Here is a 21,732-nt window from a genome sequence, read left to right on the forward strand (position 1 = left end):
CACCCCATACTGATGGTGCAAGACTACTGTAATAGAAAAGGAAGTCTCTGTTCATGAGAGTATAGGGGAACTATAGATAAGAAACACATTTTTGAGCTAATTATTATTATTATGTGCATAATTCACATTATTCACATTATCACATTATTATGTGCATAATTCCCATTTCGAATTTGTGAGTATTGACGATAAAAAAATGAAAATTTTAATTTTAATTTTCAATTCAACCATTAATAAATCTGCCCCTTATTATTTCTCTTATCATCAATTATTTATACAGCACCAGCAAGTTACCAAGCACTTTACATTTTACAATATATAACAAACAGGTCTTACAATGATTAGAGAATAAAAAAGGTTCAGAGAGGCCCTGCTCACAAGAGCTTACATACTACAGACTATATAAATTCAAATAAGACAAGGGGCATGTTTATTATACTTGATCAGAAGCACTCAGCATTATTACCCATTTGAATCTTCACTCCCAGATGCAAACTGCATGTGGGGAGAAATTGCATGTTCCATTGATAAATTCTAACATTTCAAAAATGGTGTAATGAAAAAATTGGGGGTGTTAAAGTGACCACATCTGCTTTGTACTGCATTAAGTGATAGCAAGCAAGACTTGATTTAGTGAGAGGCAACACCATTTGTTAGACATGCTTGCTATTAAACTCTTACTTGTTTAACAACAGTTTCCCAATAAATGAATAATGTATCCTGGGAGATCATACTTCCTTGATGTGGTTAATCTTCCCTGAATAAAATACATCCAATTTCCTTTTTTTCCTCCTTTGTTAAATCCTCAAACAAATAATATCCGATGTTTTAATATTAGTATTTCCCTAACACGTAAATAATGCTCAGCAAAGCTGAATTTGTTTGTATTGCTTTATTATTAAATATATTTTTATTAATCCTCACCTCTGCACCCTACACCCAAAGCAGATTATAAGTAACCCGGTACATATGTTTAGCCAGTCACTTGCATCAGAACATGGGAACTTGAGCAATTTTTCCGTGCGCAGATTTGGCACATAGAAAGAATTGGTTGCAGGTGCAATGTTCATCATCATCCTGTGACTGGTAGGTTTATAGGTAACCAAGCTATTACTCTGCTGTATACTCAAACATGTTTTCCACTGGTATGGCTCTATGCAATGAACGAGTGGGAAATGGAAAGACAGGAGCTGACCAATGATAATCAAATATTGATAAAGACATTAGTATGGAGACAATCTTTGGTCCTTGTCTCTGGTAAGAAAAACAAAAAATACACTGGGTTATTAGATTTAGACAAATGAGTCTAATTTGCTCTATCAGTGAGAATATAAAGTCAAGAGAGTTCCCTGGAAAGTGCTCATTTACACATGCTTGGCACAAGAACAGGACAAGTTTCGTTTTGTAAGTACAGACTATGATCCCTGTTTTTTTAAGATGGTAATACAGCTCATAGAAATATATTGCTTAAACATTCACAGTCGATGGGATTTACTTTACTGTAAGAAGAAATGAGATCTCTCTGACCAGGACCAATGTGTTGAAGAAGTGTAACTTCATTTCTTTATAGGGTTATTTATTTTGAGAAAAGCTGTGAATCGAGAAGATGAACGTCATCCTGGCTTGTTTAATTGTGCTTCTGACTGCGTCTCAAACTCTGGCTGAAGAAATGGAATTCAATGAAGACAGTTTCTATCCATACAGTGACCAAATTCAGGTATGTGTATATTGTAAAGGCATTCTGCAATTTAGGCCTATATAGTACAGCCTTATGTATAGTTAATGTAATGAGGTCATATCTAATCGCTTTGCCAATGATTGTTCTACATGATTTTTGGTGATAAGCTATGTTTTTGTAAGAGTTTGATTTTTTTGATCTTGCCAATCCAGCCACAAATAGATTAAATCAAGAAATATAAATATGTTTCTATTTTATAAAGAATGTTTTTAACAAGAAAATAGGTGATTAATCCCCGTAGTTGAGAGGCAGCAATGAAACCTTAATGAATGCTTGATTACCATGAAGACTGTTCAAGCAGATGCATCTGACATAAATCCTCAAGAGAACATGGGGCTGGGAAATAGTGGATAAGAAATCCATTAAGCTTAAATTAGCTTAATGTTTATTTCATTTGCTACTTCTTTTGGTTTAAGAGATATATGCTTGAATTAAGCTCATTTGGTCATCCTTGCACAGAGAAGTGCAAAGAATTTCAGTGTATAACAGTTATACAACAGTACAAGAGCACTGTGAAATACTTGTACAATATAACACAACATTTAGCTTGAATTTAATTCATTTGCAGTGTGCTTAGTGTGTTTTTTAGCAGACCTTGGGGGTTATGTAATAAAAAGCACTAAGTTTGCGCAGGGGCAGTAACCCATAGCAACCAATCAGCAGGTAGCATTTACCAGTCATCTGTTTAAAAGCAAACATCTTATTGGTTGTTATGGGTTAGTGCTAATGGGCAAACGTAATGCTTTTTATTACATATGGGGACTTAAGTTTAAACATTTAGTGGGTTATTTACTAAACTCCGAATGCAAAAATCACGGAAAATTTGTGATTTTTTTTTATATAAAATCGGACTTTTAAAAAATCTTGAATTTTTTATACCCCGAGGATGGAAAAGTCATAATCAGAAAATCAGGCATCTCAGACCTGTTGAGGTTGCATATAAGTCAATGGGAGAAGTCCCAATGATTTTTTTATGTTCACTGTGTTTTTGCCAATACCCCAAAGTTTTTGGAGTTTCCAGGCAAAATTCTGAGATTTCAGATGAAAAAATCTTGAAAATCGGATGAAAAATCAGAAAAAATCTTGAAAATCAGATGAAAAATCAGAAAAAATCATGAAAATCTGATTTTTTGTGATTTTTTTAAGATTTTTTTCCCACAAACAAAAATTTCGGGAAAGTGTATTAATAAATAAGCCCAAAAAATCTGTGCAGATTTGGTCGGAGTTTTTTCAGAAAGTATTGAGATAAATTCGGACTTTGATAATTAATCCCCTTAATAAACCCAATAGGCTTTTTTGCCACCAAAAAAAATTGAATTATTTGCTTAAAATGCTCTCTATGAGTCAATACCTTTAATAGTGCTTTATTATTACAGAGAAAAGGTAAATTATTTTTTAAAAATTAAAATTATTTTCTTAAAATGCACTTTACTTTCTTGCGATTTTGAGCTTTCTTAATAATGGGTTTCCAGATAAGGGATCCAAAACCTTTAATAAAAGTAACTTGGACATGATGGTAACTAAGATGCATGAATCCACATTGGTGGCAAAACAATTCTGTTGGGTTTATTTTATGTTTAAATGATTTTTAGCACACTTAAGGCATGGTGACCCAATTTACAGCCCATATCTGGAAAACTCCAGGTCCCAAGGACTCCAGATAATAGCTGTTCCATAATATTCTACATAACCATACTTGTACTATAACTGTATAGTTTTTGCCAAAAAATTAGTCTGCTTCTTTAATCCAGTTTGCAGAATTTAAAAAAAAAAAGGTTGGTTCTGTTGTGGTTTCTTTATGTCAAAATGCCAAGGTAAGGTTAATGAAAAATAGAAAAGATTTCAGATACAGGCAGCAACACTGATAAAGAGAATAAGGCAATTCAATTATAAAGAACATCTTTCAAAATAACATTTCCTTAATTCAGAAAAATTGCACTGCAGAGGAATTGGATTACAAATATTTTAATTACCAATATAAAGCCCTTATGGAGAACTATTTATGCCTCATTCTAGGCTAATAGAAGCATTGCAAGAACATTCTTATATGACCAATTAACTTAAGCTGAAAAACTCCAGTGAGAAAGTTCATGGCACAAATATACGGACGTATAATGTGCATTGGCCCCACTGAAATAATATAGTTAAAGCACAATACGAGAAATATAAGCAATTTGAATTTCAAGCTAAAAACAGACAATTTATCAGATTTATCAGATGTCAGATTGTTACTCCTGGTAAATATTTCACATCAACTGTGTTTTGTAACATTTATAAAAACTTTAGCACAAGATACTGTGATATATTATGTGTGGTTTTAAGATCTATACTGTGTATGTATATATATATATATATATATATATATATATGTGTGTGTGTGTGTGTGTGTGTGCCATAATTGTTTTACTGATAATTTAAATGTTTCAAATGTTGTGCCTTTGTGTTTGATGTTCTCCTAATTGTCGTGATTTACAAAAATGGACAAAGAAATTGATCCTTAAATACATTATCCATAAAGCTCTTAATTACGAGAAGGCCATCTCCCATGGATTCCAGCAAATAATGAAATACTTTTCAAAATGATTTATTTTCTCTCTGTAATACCTGTAATAAAACAGTACCTTGTACTTAATACCAACTAAGCTACATGAATCCAAATTGGGGGCCAAACAATCCTACTGGGTTTATTTCATGTTACAATGATTCTAGGCAGATTTAAGGTATGATAATCCAAATTGGATTGGAGAGAATCTGGAAAATCCCGGTCCCCAGCATTCCAGATAATATATCCTATACTGATTTTAACAATCAGTATTTTCTTAAAGCTTTGCATCCTCTTCTTTTCTAGGCAGAATTAGTAGAAGACCCAGTATTTGAAAGGTATCTGCTAAGGCCTGCAAGGAGACCTAAATCTGAGAAATTTTATCCAATAATAGGAAAGAGGAACAATGGTAAGAAAGCAATCACTTGCTTTGAATGTTGATTCAGACAGTTTCATGTTTTATGAATATAGTTTAAAATTTGTTCTTTTAATTATGGGAACATGACACCAACATTACAGAATCCAGTATTTCAGTAATGGCTCTCTAAGGTTTGTCTTAGCAGCTGAAATGGAAACGTTTCTTTTGGGTTTTAGATAAAGGGAATGGACAGGTGGAACTCAAGAGTCAAAAAAGCTCATATTTTATTTTATCTTTGTCTAAATAATGTACAATTAATTATTTATCATATGATGTGCGTTCCTAAGGATATTGTAAGTTCTATTTTTTATATAAGCCTCCCAACCAGACACCCATAGCTCTCATACAAAAGAAAGCCATGATTCACCAGTGGAAGATCAATTTTAAAAAAAAGTTTATATACTCCTGTTATGTTTTATATCACAGACCTACAATGTCCTACTAACCAATATTATTGGCAACATTGATGTTCATATCTATTGTACTATGAGACCACAAGTACTTGTACTAATGGCATATGTTCTCTTGTAATATGGCTGACCATTTCTTACCACCAACAAACCTTCATTTAGGTCACACTCACTGTTATCATTTCTGTATTTCTTTTTCCTAAACATAAAAATGACCCCAGCATATATACTGAATAATCCTAAATAGTATGGAAGTTAACTGAATCTTCATCTGCTTCCTACTGATAATGCACATCTTCTATTTTCAGACTTTAAGGAAACCTCTCCAAAAAGTAAGTATATGATCCTTATAACTTGTGCTATATTTATGCAAAGTGACAATATTCTTCATTAAGTTACAATGAGGCAGAGGATAGTTGTTCCGTATCTACCCTGTCATAAACTAAGGGGGTTATTTATTAAAGGTCAAGTTGTGAAATCTCGAAAAAAAATTAAAGGAAAAAAAAACTTGATTTTTTTCGAGATTTATTATACCCTGATGCTGCAAAAAGCCTGAATCTGAAAATCGTCATCTCTGACCTGTTGTGGTCCTGTATAAGTCAATGGGAGAGGCACTTATCCCAATTTGAAGTTATATTTGAAGTTTAGCCTGAAAATCCGACTTTTTCAGGGCTTTCGAGAATTTAGCAATTTCGGAAAAAGCCCAAAAAAATTTCACTAGGTTTTATCGATTGTTTTCAGTAAGTGCAACTGTGCTCATATTAGAATAAAAGGCAGGAAGGACTGAGCATAAGTACCTATAATAAATGGGGTTTTACATGCAACTGACTGCAGGGGATAATTTGCCGAACACAACTGTGCTTGCAGCCGTAGATTACCCCTAAAGTGTTTAAGCCAGGCCAATAATCAATTTTACTCAATCAGCAGTTTTGGAAAACAGGCATCTGATTGGATGTTATTAGTAACTAGACATTGAGGAACTTTTGAAGACCATTTATTACAGGTTGAATTTTAGTGGTGTTTTTTTGAATTCATGATTAAACTCTTTTTCTCATAAACAACGAATGCCGTGAAAATGTTTAAAAGATCCATGTATAAATAGTATGTATGGAAATAAAAGCTACAAATATGAATATCTCTAAAACCTCTAAAAAAATTTAATTTTTCAGACAATTACTAGCAACATCTGAAAAGTCTGAATGTTTATTTAAAAAAAAAAAAAAGGTCCAAAAGGATCAGCCCCTCTCCCATTGACTTCTATGGGACCTAGACGGCTTTTACTTGGTGCAGTTTTGTATTCGATTTTTTTCATGGGTTTTGCACTTGATAAATCTCAAATGTGTTAGAGAATTTAAAAAAATAGGAATGTTTAGAGAAAAAAAAATGATTCGTAAAAAAAAAGGAAATCTGAATGTTAGTAAATTGGCCCCTTAGACTCGTTACTGCACAAGCCTAATATTTCTAAGACCAGAAGCACTCCCTTAACTTGACCTGTAGATAATTTTTGCTCAAATATATTACAGCTAATTTTCTGTTTTTTTAAATTTATTATACACTTTCATTTCCCACAATTTCCAATCAACCTGTTCTTCTTGTCTACAAAGCACAATGGAAATAATGTTTTAATCAATAGAAATTAAAAAAAAAAATGGAGCAATAACTTTCCAATTTACATCCCATGCGCTTGTACAGAAAACATATTATCAAATACTTATAAATTATATACACTGGTTTTCATGTTTATCCATTTTTCAATTACAAATATCTATAAAGTAGCAAAGAGATTGCAAAAATAAAATAATTTTTTTTTGTGTGTGATGCATCCCAAATAATATGGGTAAATATTGATAATAATTGATAACTTACTCTTGGGAAACAGAAGCATTTTATTATGTATGGAGCTGTCATATGTTTGCACTACATTGTCCTCATTATTAACAGAAGTTGCTGTTTAGCAGCTGAAGTCAGGACACCTATTCCAGTGTCAAAAATTGTGAACTGATTTATTAGCATTATTCTACAGCACCTACGCACACACAGAAAAAAAAATCAGATTTATCGAAAATAGTTCAATCAATTTAGTGATGTAGAAGTATCTGTACCTAAAACGATTCTGTGCATATTTCTGAAATCCTATTTATGTGATTATAGGGAATAAAATCTTCATTGGACTGATGGGCAAGAGATCATTACCTTCTGGTAAGTATGTTTTATAAGATAAATTGGAAATTATTATAACATTTGCATTGGTTCTATTCCATCACTGGGGGAAGTTGTGGTAGAGTGGAACTTCAATATCACGTTCAGAATCCCAAACCCAGAGCAAACGTCAAGGTTCAGATCACAGCTCACGCTTCTGCCTATAGCAGCTGCCATTCAGGTCAGCAGGAGCCCTTTGCTACTCAGATGCCGCCATGTATAATTTGAGAACCAAGGCGAGGGTTCTGGGCAGACAAGGGAACAGAAACACGTCACTGGAGTAATGGGAAAAGAGCTAAGCATTGTTGAAGAAAAAGGATTTTCCTGGAGATGGCATGTTATACCATAATTAAAAATAAAACAGGAAAGGTTGGGCTTATATTTTTTGTAGCTTCCAAGTGCAAGGTGCGCTATGAATAGGGGGCTTTATATAGGACAGTGACTATGGACATGTATTGTACAATGCAATACGATATTTCAGTAATTTAAGTATCTAGTTAGTAAAGCTCATTCTACTGCGTGCTCTGTAACTACAATTTCTCTTGAGCTAAAATTGATCAATATGAAAGACATAAATTGCAGCAAAATGATTTGAAACCTGAAAATAATGATTTGTAGCATTGTGCTGAGAATAATAGCCTTTCAAGTCATTCCTGTTCTTGAATTGAAATGCTAAAGGTTTGTTATCTTATTTAGCATTTCAAATTTAATAACCCAGGGGCCATTTTGTAAACCCAAAGAAAAAATACAAAGGAACAGAAGATAATAGAGCCGTATGTGCAGGGTCCTTAGGGACCATTCTATGTGGCAGTAGGAAATGAAAAATACAGTGGTGTAACTATAGAGGAAGTAGACCCTGTGGTCACTGGGGGGCCTTGGGGAAAGGGGGCCCAGACTGTGGGTACAGTCATTAGAAACATCCCTGTCCTCAGACACTCTTGCCTACACAAATGTGAGTAGGCTGGGAGTGGGCAATGTGATCGGGCAGGGTGTTCCTAGCAGGAGTTTTTTGTGCACTCCAAAGATTTTTTGCGGGGGGGGGGGAGCCCAGCTGCTGAATAAATATTTTTGCTTTTGAAGCTGCAGATGGTGGTTTTGACTTTTTCTCACCCAATGATTCAACTCACTCCTATAGATAAAATAGACAGTTTCCATACAGCGCTACAGCTTTAAGGATATTAGGTGATTAATTAGCATCACTAAATATATCTGATATGTTGCAAAGAATTGTATTAGAGTTTTAAATAATTTTGCATGATTGTAATATTACTGATTACTGAAAAGAAACTTTAATAATATCTATTCCAACTATTTGTGTTATTTCATGTCCCAAGTAGCAATACAAAACCTGCAGCTGCCCCTGTAAATCCAGTGTTGCCTGTATTTGGCAGCACTGTATTCATGAGGGATGGGAATGGGGAGGCACATAAATCCCTATGGCAGGCAGTAAGTTGGGAGCTGGCTGATGATGTATGTTTTTATCCAGCATGAGGTTCAGAGTGCAGCCCCTTAGTGCCCTTGTACAACAGCCTGTAGTAGTAGTAAATTACCTCTTATCATTCTTTCATTTAGGATAACCCTTTTGTATCTAATCCTGCTTGAAACCCCATATTTTTCTTGTTTGAAAGGGAGGTGGATAGAGTTTAAATTAAAAAAGAAATACAATCCATACTAAAAACTAAAACGATTCTGTGCATATTTCTGAAATCCTATTTTTGTGATATAGGGCATAACTTCATTGGACTAATGGGCAAGAGAGCATTAACTGCTGGTAAGTATGATAAATATTTTATCAGATATATTGGAAATTGCTATAATATTGGCATTGATTCTAATCTATCACTGGTATAAATTATTGATGGGTGCGAACCAGTAAAACAATACCCCTGTTAAAAAGATCAATAGATAGATATAGATAGATAAATAGATTTACAATTGTTTGTTATAGTTATACAGGAGCAGTGACCAGCTCCATGTTGTAGCTCCCACCCTTCCCAGCTATAGTCAGGTGATCCCACTGGTGTCTAATAAAAGGGCAGCCAAGTATGGGGGTTTTACTTTGAAAGCAGCAAGTAAGTTGCAGGTAAAACTTAGTCCCTTTATAAAATGTATAATGAAGCAATTGAATTCCTTTTTTTTTCTTTTCAATTATGTTTATTAGTATTTTAAAAATAAACAGCATGACCAAAAGCAACAAAATATTGGCTTACATCAAGGCCAGTCAGTTTACAGAAGTAAATAAAAGGATTATTACATATCAATCCAATGAAAATAAACACCAAATGGTGACTTTCAACAAAATTAATCGAGAAACATAAATGAATAAAAAATAAAATCATCCTCTCCACCAACAAAACAATTGAATTCTTAATGAATCAACTGGGGATGACTTTGACGTAGTTGGCCAGCTTAAATATATTGCAATATATGGACAAACAATCCCTGTGTTGTTTAAAGGGTAAGGCATTTTTTAGTAGCTGTATGCACAAAATGTCTCAATGTCTTAAATATTTTGATAATGGGTTGAGTGCAGAGGACTCTTGTATTTCTCTCTCTCTCTCACTCTTTCTCTCTCTCTTTCTCTCTCTCTCTCTCTCTCTCTCTCTCTATATATATATATAGTATATATATATACTATATATATACTATATATTCCTTTATATAGTGCAAGGTGCACTATTTTAGTCATTTAAGGCTCTAGTTAGTACACCTCATTCCATTGCACCCTTTGTAACCATAATTTCTCTTGAGCTGAAATTGATCAATTTGAAAGACATAAATTGCGAGAGTTGCATCAAAATTATCTGAAACCTGAAAATACTGCTTTGTAGTATTGTTCTAAGAATACTACATGTTCTTGATTTGAAATTCCAGAGGGTCATTATCTTATTTAGTAGCTTCCAGCCCTTGCCACACTACTCAAATGTAACAAACCACGACCCAATCTATAAACCCAAAGGGAAAATACAAAGGAAAAGTGCATAATAAAACCATGTGTGCTGGGTCCTTAGGGACCATCCTATATGGCAGTAAGAAACAATACAATTCTGTGTTTTCACTGCACAGACCAGTAGTTTTGACCTTTGCCCACCCAATGATTCAAATCACTCCTCACTAACATTGCAAGGGAGTTAGCTCCACAAGTGATACTGGCTAGTTTGAGAGACCAATAAAAGGAATATACTGTATATATGTATATATATATGTATATATATATATATATATATATATATATATATATATATATATATATATATATATATATATATATATATATATATATATATATATATATAAGCACTCAATAAGTCAGACAGTGAATCTGGGTTTGATCCTTGTCTTGCTCCTGGAGCTTGTTATTTAAATAAACTAAGACTGACAGGAAAATCGTGTGCTTATGTAGTGGTGCTTCCTGGAACATTGGTTGGCATTAGTGGATTAATGGCTTAATTAACCTTGATAGTCATTATTAACACTATGCATCAGGACAGTCTTAACCAACCCCCCTTCAGTGTGTCACCTCTGAACTAAGGCCATTAATGGATTCCTGATGGTCTTTCAAATATACAGCCTTGAATTAGAGGTCTAATCAATCGATAAAATATACAGTTTATGTACAGCACTGTTAGCTTTAAAAATATCAGTTGCTCCATTAATATCACTAAACATATATAATAGCGTACCTTGTAATTTATTAAACAATCTGATTATAAAAAGTGTGAATGAAAAAAAATGCTAAAAAATTTAAAAAAAAACTCTAAAAATCTGAGTTTTTCAAACAATTACTAGAGAAAAAAAAATCTGAAAACCTCTAGGGATGTAGCGAACGTCGGAAAAAAAGTTCGCGAACATATTCGCGAACTTGCGCAAAAATGCGAGCGGTTCGCGAACGGTTCGCGAACCCCATAGACTTCAATGGGAAGGCGAACTTTAACATCTAGAAAAGAGATTTCTGGCCAGAAAAATGATTTTAAAGTTGTTTAAAGGGTGCAACGACCTGGACAGTGGCATGCCAGAGGGGGATCAAGGGCAAAAATGTATCTGAAAAATCTGCCTGTGTGTGCTTGGAAGAGATAGTGTAGGGGGAGAGCTGTTAGTGATTTCAGGGACAGATGATAGTAAGTTTGCTGGCTAGTAATCTGCTTGATACTGCTCTGTATTGGAGGGACAGAAGTCTGCAGGGATTTGAGGGACATTTTAGCTTAGGTAGCTTTGCTGGCTAGTAATCTACTGTTCTCTTTAAACAACTGCCATACGTTGACCTTGTAGGCATTGTTTGCCCAGTTTTTTTGGACGCAGCCACTGAAGCACAGTTGCCAGAAAAAATATGCCATATAAATGCTGAAAATAGTCATTTTTCGCCATACGTTGACCTTGTAGACATTGTTTGCCCAGTTTTTTTGGACGCAGCCACTGAAGCACAGTTGCCAGAAAAAATATGCCATATAAATGCTGAAAATAGTAATTTTTCGCCATACGTTGACCTTGTAGACATTGTTTGCCCAGTTTTTTTGGTTGCAGCCACTGAAGCACAGTTGCCAGAAAAAATATGCCACATAAATGCTGAAAATAGTCATTTTTTGCCATATACGTTGAGTCAACGTATGGCAAAAAATGACTATTTTCAGCATTTATATGGCATATTTTTTCTGGCCTCTGTGCTTCAGTGGCTGTGGCCAAAAAAACTGGGCAAACAATGCCTACAAGGTCAACGTATACACTACTACAGCGGTGGATACGGATTACGTAAAATATATTATGGCTGCTTGAAAAAAGTGACTCCGGTGTTTTTTCTGGAGACGGTAATATTATGGATATTTAGACAGAATGTGAACAAGGTCACACAGCTCGATGGCGGGTTGAAGAAAACAGTGTGCAAATAATGCCTACAGGGCAAATAATGCCTAAAAGGTCAACTTATACACTACTACAGCGGTAGTAAAATAAAAAAAAGTAAAATAAAAAAAAATGAATATTAAAAAAAAAAATTAAAGTTGGTGCTGCTGAACTACTAGGAGCAGCAGATTAGCACACCAGTCCCACTCCCCAACACTGCTAGACTAATAGCACTGGGCTCTTATAGTAGTAGTAGTAGTAGTAGTAGTAAAACAACAAAAAAATAAATAAAAGCAGTCCTTACAAGGACTACTGTTATTGCAGCAGTCAGCAGATGAGATCAGAAGCAGGACAGCTGCCCACTGCAGCTACATACAGAGCACTGCAGTAGAAGGTAGATTACTAGCCAGCAAAGCTACCTAAGCTTAAATGTCCCTCAAACCCCTGCAGACTTCTGTCCCTCCAATAACAGAGCAGTATCAAAACGATTACTAGCCAGCAAACTTTCAACTGTCCCTGAAATCACTAACAGGCAGCAGCTCTCTCCCTACACTATCTCTTCAGCACACACAGGCAGAGTGAAAAAACGCTGCAGGGCTTCGGTTTTTATAGGGAAGGGGAGTGGTCCAGGGGAGAGCTTCCTGATTGGCTGCCATGTACCTGCTGGTCTGGGGTGAGAGGGCAAAAAAAAGCGCCAACAATGGCGAACCCAAAATGGCGAACGTCGCGCGACGTTCGCGAACTTCCGGCGAGCGCGAACACCCGATGTTCGCGCGAACAAGTTCGCCGGCGAACAGTTCGCGACATCTCTAAAAACCTCTAAAAATCTGAATGGCTAAAAAAAGTCCAATAGGATTATCGCAGCTCCCATTGACTTCTATGGGACCTCGACTGATTTTACTTGGCAAAGTTTAGTACTAGAGTTTTTTTGGTTTTACACTTCTATAATAATCTATAATTTTTAGAGTTTGATAGGGAAAAAAACAAAGTTTTTGAGAAAAAATACAATTTCTGAAAAAAAGAAATCAGAATTTTAGTAAATAGGGCCTTGATATATTTTTTTACAAAAAAAAAAAAAAATTTTTGCATAATTGCAATATTTAAGAGGATGACCAGATTGAAGTCACTGTTAAAAAAAAAGTTATATTAATACCTATTCCAATTATTTGTGTTATTTCATTCCTATTTCCAATTCCTGAAATTATATTCTACCAGCTCAGAGGTTTTTATATATATGCATGTGTTGAGAGGTAAAAAAAAAAAAAAAGTAAAGTAAACAAAACTGTATAAGAAACAATATTTTCATATAAAATCACCATTATTAGTAAGTCACCTGGTATTTCCGCTTGGAAGGTAGAGACACATAAATAAAAGTCAGATTGCAATTTTGGCATTAGGAGATGCAGGTCAGATGTAGCATATTGTTCACAGAAGTAATATGTAATAGCTGGGTCAGAAATGGTTCAGTGTTTAGAAAGGCTTTTAGCAGTTGTCATTACAGTATATAACACAGGGTAAAATGAATGAGTACTGCAAAATGTAAAACACCGTTAAAGGGGAATCCAGCGGCAATAACAAAACTATTTACACTCAAGATACAATTTCAATGCAGTAATAACTTTCAGTCCTAAATCTTATTCAAGCAGTAATGTAAGGAATGCATTTCATACGTGTAACTTGTAAACTATACATACAGGTATTGAATACATTATCAGGAAAATGTTATCTGTGTAGTAATAAAACAGTAGCTAGTTTTTGATCCCAACTAAGACATAATTGATGCTTTCCTAATCCTAAAGCCTATTGGTTTATTTGATATTTAAATGATTTTCTAATAGATTTAAGGCATGAAGATCCAAATTACGGAACAAAAAAACATCATCCAGAAAACCACAGGTCCCTAATATTCTGCATAACAGGTCCCATACCTGTATCTAGATGACAAGAAAATATCTACACACTACCCAAGCTTCCAAAATAAAATATCACATTCACCTTCAAAACGTTATAGGCACCAGTACTGAAAGTCACTTTTTTATTCCCCCTTTTACTACATACGAAATGGAAATATCCTTAGATCTCCAATTCATTTGCCAAAGGTTTAGCATGAACTAGAAGTCTTTTCTTTTTTAAACAAAATTCATTCATTCCCCAATGTACCCCAATTTATGAAATGTACCTTCTTGTTTTTAGTCCATTAAATCAAAATCTACTCATCTATAAGAAGGTACCTTGGCCATGGGGTTACATTCAGTAATAATACAGGTATGGGGTCCCTCATCCAAAAACTTCTGTATTATGGGAAGGGAATCTCCCACAGAGTCCATTTTAAGCAAATAATTAATTTTATAAAAAAACAATATTTCTTGTTTCTCTGTAATAATAAAACAGTACCTTGTACCTGATGGGATCTAAGATACGTGAATCCATATTATTGGAAAAACATTCCTATTGGGTTTATTAAGGGGTTATTTATTAAAATCTAAATGTTAAGATCTCCAAAACATTTTTGTTTTTTTCACTAGAAAACTGAAATTTCTAGAAGGAAAAAACTATACTACACCCAGATGCTGCAAAAAGCCCCAATCCCAAAATCTGCCATCTCAGACCTGTTGAGGTCCTTTATAGGTCAATGGGAGAGGCACCTATCTCAATTAGAAGTTTTGTGGTCTTCGCTGTGTTTTTGGGAAAAAAGCCTTAAAAATTCAAATAATTCAGAAAAAGCCTGAAAAATTAGAGCAATTCAGGAAAAAAGCCTGAAAAATTAAAGCTATTTGAGTCTTCACTCAATTTTGAGTTTTTCTGCAAGCCAATTAAATCAAGTATTTTTATTAATAGATAAGCTAAAATCAGGCATGGAAGTTTGGTTTGGTTTGGTTTTTTGTTAATAAAATATGAGATAAATTTGGATTTTAGTAAATTACCCCCTAAATGTTTAAATGATCATTAACAGACCTAAGGTATGGTGGCACACCATGTATGACGGGTGGGAAAGGGGAGGCCTGTAGACCCCTATGGCAGGTGATATGTTGGGGATAGCTGGCCGATGATGTGCTTTTCCAGAGTTGTTATCTAGCATAAGGGTAGCCCTTTGATGCCCTTGTACAGGTATAGGATCCCTTATCCGGAAACCCGATATCAAGAAAGCTCAGAATAATGGAATGGCTGTCTCCCATAGACTCCATTTTATCCAAATAATCCAAATTTTTTAAAATGATTTCCTTTTTCTCTGTAATAATAAAACAGTACCTTGTACTTGATCCAAACTAAGATATAATTAATCCTTATTGAAAGCAAAACCAGCCTATTGGGTTTATTTAATGTTTAAATTAATTTCTATTAGACTTAAGGCATGAAGACCCAAATTACAGAAAGATCCGTTATCCAGAATGCTCGGGACCTGGGGTTTTCCGGATAACAGGTCCCATACCTGTACTACAATCAGTAGTAGTACTAAATGACCTCTTATCATTCTTCCTTTTAGGATAACCCCTTTGCCTCTAATCCTGCTTGAAACCCCATTTTTTTCTTGCTTGAAGGAGGAGGGTGGATATAATTTAAAAATTTAAATATTTAAAAATTTATATTACTACATAATAACAACCAATGCCGACTCTAGACTGGCTGCCAGTATTGAAGTGACTGCTTTCCAACCTGTACTTTCCTTGTACTGTAAGTCACGTAGTGTAGGATAACATTTAAAAAGCCTTTCTAAACTCTATTTTTCATTGAGAGCCGTTTGTATGCCTGCTATCTGTGCATATTACTTCTGCAAACACTGAGATCATTTTTCTCCATATTATTTGCAGATAACATGCCTCTCCGCTCGCCTAAACAGAAGCCCTTTTTTGTACATTTATCTATTTAATACATCACTTGCCTCTTTATACAGACCCTGTGATTCACCCTCTCAAACTCGCATTGTTGACTTTCATTGGTTCGGAAAGTAACAGTATTTGCTTGCATAATGGAATTTCATTTGCATCACAAAAAATATCCTGAGGATTTTCCATGTTGCCTAAATAAAGCTACATCTGTGGTTGTAATAACAACTCTGCAATTATTTAACACACTTCTAAATAAAGGCGCACTGCGAGACACAGACATTCAGGATGATAAATACAGTTTGCATCTCGTCTATTGTTTCCTGGCATATGAGAGAAAATCATTTTTCCCTTTTCATTACTAAATTAACTAATTACTTTCATGCAGCCTGAGTTGTGCTGTTTGCCGAGGCCTTTTTAATTTCATGTGGTTTGGGTTTGTCATTGTTTGGATCAGAATAGAAGATTTACTTTCCAATGCTGCTTAATAACAACAGGTGCTATCTAGCCCTCAGTCTGAATGCTCATTATCCGATGGGATAAAACAGCTTGCATTCTTTCAAGACCTTTGGTGGGTTTTTTTTTCTTCTGTATTAGAAGCAAATGGAACCTACAAGTGAATCTTACAGTAATTTTAGGGAATGGATTTGTCATTCTAGAAAGGCAGGATACCTTTTAAGCAAGATATCACAGTGCATTAAGTAGACAAAATTGCCTTGTCTTCTTGGATGTATTGCTGCCGTGTTTGGCTGCCGTAATGGGATAATTTGAGAACTCAGCAGAAGGGAAAGGTATTTAACAGTTTGTTTAGCAATTCCTTTTTTTCCCTCCTTGACGTAGTTTTGGGATTTCTGACCTTGAATCTGGCACAGCTGGAGATTAGGGGTTACGCACAGCGGAACAACTAGGGAGGGCAGATTATCAATTTTTTGTTTTAAAAAATGTATTCTTTCTCATTGAAAAAGAAACATTCTTCTCACCAGTGGTTTTCTGATTTAAAACTCTGGGAGCTCAAACCTGCTGAGATGCATCCAACACATGGGCACATCTTTTTAACATTAAAGCTATTTTAAAGAAATAGTATCTGGTGTGAAAAAAAATCAAGAACCTTTTTTAGAATTTTACTAAATCTCAGAAAAATCTATTTAGATCCCATAGAACTCCTTGAAGATAAACTCTTTCTTAAAACATATTTACATTGCAAACTATTGGACCATCCTCCTCCTCTATCCCCTGAGTGCCTGAAAATACAGGAAGGCCTGCCCCCCACCATCTAGGGAGAGAGTACACATTTCAGTAATGTCCATCCTGCAGGCCTCCTGCTGCAGAAGAACTGCAGAATAGACTTAACTCAGTTGTCTACTTTGAATAGGTAATAATTGTCTTTTGTTATAATATATGCTCTTTTTACCCCGATGGGCCCCTTTAATTTTAGGGGGAAAATTGCACAGTGGAACTAATGGTCATTGAATTGATTCCAGTTCTTTATATAGAGTATATAATGCTATTGGTGTTGCCTTTTGTTACATAATAAATGCTAATTGTAGTGGAGTTTGAATAATGAATGTATAGTAGGACAGAAACAGCCAGTTAATAATGTATATCGACCTAAACAGAAGGCCTCATCATCCCACTATAATCCCAGTTTGTCTCCATAAGCCTATATGGAATTAAACCAAACAATACAGACACTGCAGCTCGCAGGAGTAAAGTGTTACAGTGGATTTGGGAACATTCTCCGTTTCGAGAGATAGAGAAATCTTTATAAAGACATGTTATGCCAGTAGCAGGCAAAAGACTCTTTGAACATGAAAGTTCTCGTTTTCTGAATTTGATTTTGTTATGTTGTTTAAATCATCTTTATTTCTTTGCTAACTGAGGCCTCTTTCCCTTTCAGAGTCAGAAGAAAGAATGAACGATTTGTACTTCAGCAGGAGACGTAAATAACTATAATCCGATTACCTATTTATTTAACTGTGGCTTAGAAAGTGCAACATAGGCTCTTTAATGTAACGACTCATTTGTGTAATAAAATAGCTGTGGTATGAAGATACTGATTCAATAAAAAAAACGATTTCTACCATTGTATTGATGAGTCCCAAATCAGTCCCAATCAAAATATATCAAAAGAAATGGATGAATATTGTGGGACACAAGTGAATCTAATTGCATTTATGAAGTATATGTTTTTTGTGTTCTCAGTATTAATTATAGAATTTGGAGGTGAAATGAGATTCTCTCATTCTTACTTCAGCGTCTTGATGAAAGTATACAGCAGTTCCTATAGGTGGCAGACCCAAAAGTACATGTTACTTTGTCACCTGTGTTCTCTGTAGGATATAAACTGAATCACCAATAGTATTTATGCAGAGTAGGCCTACATCTGATCTACATACATGACTGTGCCATGTCAATTTGGCAGCCTGTCTAGCACCTTGAACATTAATCCCTTTTATATACACCACCCCCTTGTCCCTTTAGCCACAGTCAGGAGACCGTAAGGATATCCAGGATGGGATGAAATAGGTCACAGGCGCAATGTACAAATAGGAAAACATTACAATAATAATCATGAGAACATAAATACACCCTGCCTTTAGACAGTGTTGCTTGGGCAAGTGAGAGTGGGCAACCATAATAGCTCCCTCGTAAGACCCATTGCCCAAGCAAACCATACACCACCATTATCCCAGGTACACAACAATCTGGGGTATAGGCCCCATCCCTTGGAATACATTCCCCCCAAGCTGTTACAATGAAAAGAATCCCAAAACAAACTTAATTTCTCCACCCTAACCCAACTTAAAGGGTGGGTGCTGTTAATTGTGCAGACCAGAAGAAGAAAGAGCCCCCTCATTTTTCCTTGCAATAAATAGTACACCCTGCAAGCCCCAGTCTCCTGACCATGCTCTGACCCTGCATGGAAGGCACTCTACTTGCTCTATAGCCTGCCCCATTAGAACTTACTTCATTAACTCCTTCCTTACCTACTTCCCCTTACAAACTAATTTTACCTTAAATTTTTCCCTGCCTAGTTCACACTGCACCCCTCAATGGGAGCTCCATTAAATGGACTAAATGAGAAACCAGTATATGACTGTACCACTTGTGTAGTAATTTCCAATTTCCTAGGAGGATGTCAGGATTTACCAATGGTGTGTGGTTGGCAGGTGGGAGCCTACGTGCTTGGTTACACCGTGTTTGGTGTTAGAAGAACCAGAATACAAAAAACGTGCTCAGACTGATGTTTAATGGGCAACTAGAAACAGCTGGTGCTGGTAAAACAGAAGACAAATAATAAAGAGTATAATCTGAAGATAAGTCAGTATAACAAACCAGAGGTTGATGATTAGATTACTGACACCTGGCCTTAATGAGATTAGGGGTGGAGACAAAGAATAGCAGTAGAGTAGACTATATAGACAGTCCAAAGTGTTATCTCCAACTGCCTCCAGTGGCTCAACAGGAGAGTGCACTGTCCAGTTAACATACAGACCAGGGATTGAAATCCTAATAGTCCTGACAAGGGAGCACAGATCAGTGACAAGAGGGGTCAGCTATGTTAGGGTGTCATTTCAGTCTAATTGTTGTTTGCTTCCCTGAAACTATAGCAGGTAGGTTGTTAATCCAGTATTCCGATCCAGTACCTAGAATGCGTCGGGCCCCCCTGCAAAACAATATTCAGAGGGGCACGCCACACACTTCAACTATTACCAGCCACATACCCTCTCTCTGTTGCCCACTCACTTACCTAGTGGTGTGACTGGGGGGATTTTGACCAGGTAGGGGGAGAGAGGACCATGGGGTCTGTTTCCTCTAGAGTTACACCCCAATCTCTCTGTACCTATGTTATGAGCTAAGAGGGTTCCTTGACCAAAAATATGTCCTGCAAGTAGAGGCTTTATATGTAAATGTCTGAAAACCACTGCTCTAAGGGACTTCTAAGCTGTAGCCAAGTGCCAAAACAACCAAGTCAAAATGAGAATGAAGGCTCACAAGTAAATGTTATAAGAAATGATCACTTTGGCAGCTCCCCAAAAAGAATCAGCCATCTCAGATTGGATTTGACTGTATAGGCTCAGACCCATGGAACACAAATGAAACATGAGTTGCTGGACAAGTGGATAAGCAAGTTTATTTTTGAGTCTGCCGTGTGTTAACAAGCTCAAGAGCACCTTGGTTCATGGTCTTATATAATCCATATACAGAAACACGTAGTTGTTTGTATCTAAGAACAGTGTACTGGGATTGACTTATTTGCACTTATTCACATTATTTCTGTGTTTAAATACAGAACAAGACATGAAATGTAAGCGCAGCTCTCACAGCTTGTACCCAACAGAACATTATGTTCTTTCTTTTCCTACATTGACATCAAACAGGCAGGCATTGTAACTTAGAAATGTACAAGGATTTGAGATCAAATTGAATAGAAAATGTTCATCACTAACAATTGCTGCAGGTTGCATACTTGAACAGTGGAGGTCGATTAATTTCATATCACAGGAAAAATAAAAGGTTTTAGAATATTTTAACCTAGCGGTTATTCAAGAGACAAGTCTAAGGAAGTGATTATTTTTTCTGCATGTGCATTCCCAATCACTAGAATGGACTTCAGATACCAACATTTTTACAAATTTTGTGTATTTGTTCAGTAATAACTTTAGTGTGATGCAGGAAAGTCAGTCTAGTCAGCATATTTTAAAAATATGTATATATTGTACATTTTCCTGATTTGCAATTTTAGATTTTCACCATTTTGATACAGGTATGGGTCTATTATAAGCAGTGCTTGGGGTTTCCAGATGGGGTCTGTGTGTAATTGGGAGTGCCTTAAGTGTAATAAAAACATAAAATAGGAATGTTTTGTCATCCATATGGGTTTGTGCAGCTTGGTTATCATCAAGTACAGGATAGTGTCTCGTTATCACAAAGAAAAGGTAATGCCATTAAAAAATTGAAGAATTGATTTTTTTTTAGATAAATAGCAATTACATATTTTGAAGCTTTCTGAAATGTGGGTTTGTGGATAATAAATTCTATACCTGTATCATCTTATTAAGGCTCATATTTAATAGAGCAGTTTTTAAATAATCAAATTTGTTCCATTTCTTCTGTCGTCCACAGATACGAGACCTGTAACCAGTAACTGCACTAGACCAATTAAAACAAATATTGCAGAGAGAAGGGATGGGCTGTGATCCAGCTAGGCCAGTGATAAAAGGCCGCATGGCCTGAAACGTTGGGGTGATGCCCACAAAAGCATAAATAAAGGCTTTTTAAATACTTCAAGAGTTGATGGTGCTGTTCAATTTCGCATTACCCAGCTAGGCCAGTGATACAGAGACCTGGGATCATGTGCCACACATTGCTAATCAGACTTCTGAAAGTGTAAAGGTGGCCATAGATGCAAAGATCCGCTCGTTTGGCAATGTTGGATCTTTCCCCGATATACTATTAAAAGGCATGGCTATATCGGGGGTAATCTGATCGTTCGGCCGTATGGCCGAACAATCAGATTACGATGTGCCATGGGCTCCGGCGGGATCGGTCGGGTCAAAATCAAACCTGACCAATCGACCAAACGACCGTTCTCCGCCGGACAAAAAATGTATATATATATATATATATTTATATATATATATATATATATATATATATATATATATATATATATATATATATATATTTAGTGGCTATACAGTATATTTTTGAAGCACAAGATTAAGGGAGTTATTTACTAAACTCTGAATGCAATAAGTGCC

At 35.5% G+C, this 21,732-nt stretch overlaps 1 protein-coding gene across 1 annotated transcript; it reads left to right on the forward strand.

Moving 5' to 3' along the window:
* Positions 1 to 998: 998 nt before the first annotated feature.
* Positions 999 to 21,424, forward strand: LOC121394541 (tachykinin-like peptide). Its single transcript, XM_041565909.1, has 8 exons — positions 999 to 1,086; positions 1,571 to 1,717; positions 4,587 to 4,689; positions 5,417 to 5,440; positions 7,260 to 7,307; positions 9,034 to 9,078; positions 17,865 to 17,906; positions 21,095 to 21,424. Exons 2-8 carry the CDS (start codon positions 1,607 to 1,609, stop codon positions 21,166 to 21,168), a joined length of 447 nt encoding a protein of 148 aa, XP_041421843.1. The 5' UTR covers positions 999 to 1,086; positions 1,571 to 1,606; the 3' UTR covers positions 21,169 to 21,424.
* The last annotated feature ends 308 nt before the right edge of the window (positions 21,425 to 21,732 follow it).

The sequence above is a fragment of the Xenopus laevis genome, chromosome 6L (genome assembly GCF_017654675.1).
Source record: "Xenopus laevis strain J_2021 chromosome 6L, Xenopus_laevis_v10.1, whole genome shotgun sequence".
NCBI classification, from domain to species: domain Eukaryota; kingdom Metazoa; phylum Chordata; class Amphibia; order Anura; family Pipidae; genus Xenopus; species Xenopus laevis.

What these genes read in the sequence shown, in the direction of transcription:
- LOC121394541 (XM_041565909.1), top strand. Translation starts at nt 1,607, where the DNA reads ATGAACGTCATCCTGGCTTGTTTAATTGTGCTTCTGACTGCGTCTCAA. An exon ending in CAAGAGATCATTACCTTCTG is followed by an intron (nt 7,308 to 9,033) that starts GTAAGTATGTTT and finishes TTTGTGATATAG; the next exon opens with GGCATAACTTCATTGGACTA. An exon ending in TTTGTACTTCAGCAGGAGAC is followed by an intron (nt 17,907 to 21,094) that starts GTAAATAACTAT and finishes TGTCGTCCACAG; the next exon opens with ATACGAGACCTGTAACCAGT.